We start from the raw sequence: 1,974 nt of genomic DNA, 5'->3' as shown, positions 1-1,974 counted from the left end.
CAAAGAAGCTGATAACTTCGCACCGCACGCACATTTCAATCCTTCCTCAGAGAAAAATAAATGCGTAACCAAAAGAAGCGGAGAGGAAAAAGCAAGCACCTAAACACATTGTTAGTCCCGTATCAACGTTTCGTCATGACCGATTCCACAAGTGTCATATTGTAGCCAAGAGCTGGAATTCTTTGCCGCTCATCATGCCCGTAGTCCCGGATGCGCTGTATGCGGCCCTCATCCTCACCCAAACATCCACGGGAACCGTGCCATTAAATGGCTCCTTGTACCCACTATCGAACTCCGCCATACGCCCCCATTTCGCATAGGCGCACACATAGTTTGACGAAAACTGCCTGACGCGACGATACCAGATAGCTTCCTTTACCTGCAGCTTCTTGGAGAGACGGGCATTCAAAGCCAGTTGATGCACAAAGGTGCCGTATCTGACCTTTCGCTCCTTAAACCCACGCAAGCGGAGGCGTAAGAGATAATCGACATCCTCAAAGTAGGCCGGGTAAATGTTCTCGTCAAAATATCCCACCGTACTGAACGCCAAGCGTGTCAAGATAACAGAAGTAAAACACCACCCGTCGTACTGCGCACAGAAGCATGCGTAGTGCTGCGAAAATGCCGTTGCACGCGCGTCCAGAGGGGCGTAACGGATACGGTCGGGGAGCAGCGCTGAGGTCGACAATCGGCCATCCTCCGGCGTAGAGCGCAGCAACTTCATATTTCTTCCGGAGGCACGGCTGTACTCGTTCGGTTCATTAGCCACTTCTGCAGCCAACGCGTCCATGCGAGCTGCATCGTGCCTTGTCTGCGCATACGCGTCACGCAGGAGTTTGGGAAGAAGCTCCGGGGAAAAGGTCACGTCGCTGTTCGTCACAACAACAAAAGGTGCTTCCTCGCAGGGGAGCGAAAGCAAGAAACGCAACCCGACGTTCACAGCGCTGCTATACGCAGTGTTTTCCGGGAAATGCCTCACAATCAAGCGCCCAGTCCGCCCATACAAGTTCTCTACTTTCTGCAGGTGCAACCACAGCTTCGCCTCCTCGCCGTTCTGGACCAAAACCAGCCGCCGGATTGGCACACTGATATTGCAGATCACCTTCTTGAACTCTACCAGGTCAAGCATGAGCGGGACCACCATTAACGGGATAACGTTCTCCCCACTATTATCTCCCACTCTGCCCGTCTTGGCATCCACCAGGAGCCGTTCTCCAACACACTCCATACACTCCGGCGCGAGCGGATCAACGCCAAGTTCCTCCGGGGCGTCATAATCAAAAATGGAGTCCAAGAACAACACACAAAAGAGGAAAACCATCGCTAACAAGTCTAAAAACAAAAAAAAAGGTGAAAAATCTCTTTCGCAAAGAAGCCATGGCTTCTGCTCAAAAATGGGCCCCTCTACGCGCGCATCCTATTGAGGACGGACCAAAGGAAGTTCGTAGAAAAAGCAAGAAGGAAAGAAAAGTGATTTTGTGCCAATCTGGAGAGTAAGGGCTCTAGCCCACGCGGCACCATGAGCTATTTGTCAAATTCGTGGAATACGTGGGGGCATACAGGAGTCGTTGCTTGAAGAAAAGATAGTAGGTGTAATGGGAAAAACTGGGCACCGCCACAACGCGGCAGAGAAGACAATAAAAAAAAACAGGAACAGTGCTCGGCTGGTGCGTGCAGGGGTCGTCACAATATCCAACGCTCTTCCGCGTGCCGCTCCGCCCCAAGGACAAAAAAAAAACGGGCTCACCCCATCTTCTTTCAGGCCCTCCCTTCCCAGAGGAGTGACAATATCCCGTGCACTGTCGCAATGTGCGGGCGCCGTCGCTCGATCATCGGCCCCCGCGGGAGGGCTTAAATGCCCCAATGGGGGGTTTTCCGTACAGGGCGTGAGGATATTGCGTGCAAACCACACCGCACGCAACAAATGGAAGCATCACACCGGTCGGTAACTCGCACCGGAAGCAGCGGCGCGCG

The 1,974-nt window shown here is 52.9% G+C and overlaps 1 protein-coding gene across 1 annotated transcript; it reads right to left on the bottom strand.

The window, feature by feature from the left end:
- Positions 1-154: 154 nt before the first annotated feature.
- Positions 155-1,321, bottom strand: Tco025E_08473 (beta-galactofuranosyl transferase; the record flags this gene model as incomplete). The annotated part of the gene is made up of 1 exon (XM_029375322.1): positions 155-1,321. The coding sequence occupies one exon, from the start codon at positions 1,319-1,321 to the stop codon at positions 155-157; it is 1,167 nt and encodes a 388-aa protein (XP_029224574.1).
- Positions 1,322-1,974: the final 653 nt, after the last annotated feature.

This window comes from Trypanosoma conorhini (assembly GCF_003719485.1).
Source record: "Trypanosoma conorhini strain 025E chromosome Unknown Tco_14.4_contig_00790, whole genome shotgun sequence".
Taxonomy (NCBI): domain Eukaryota; phylum Euglenozoa; class Kinetoplastea; order Trypanosomatida; family Trypanosomatidae; genus Trypanosoma; species Trypanosoma conorhini.
Note: the sequence above shows the minus strand (reverse complement) of the source record. Positions and strands in the feature narration are given on the sequence as shown.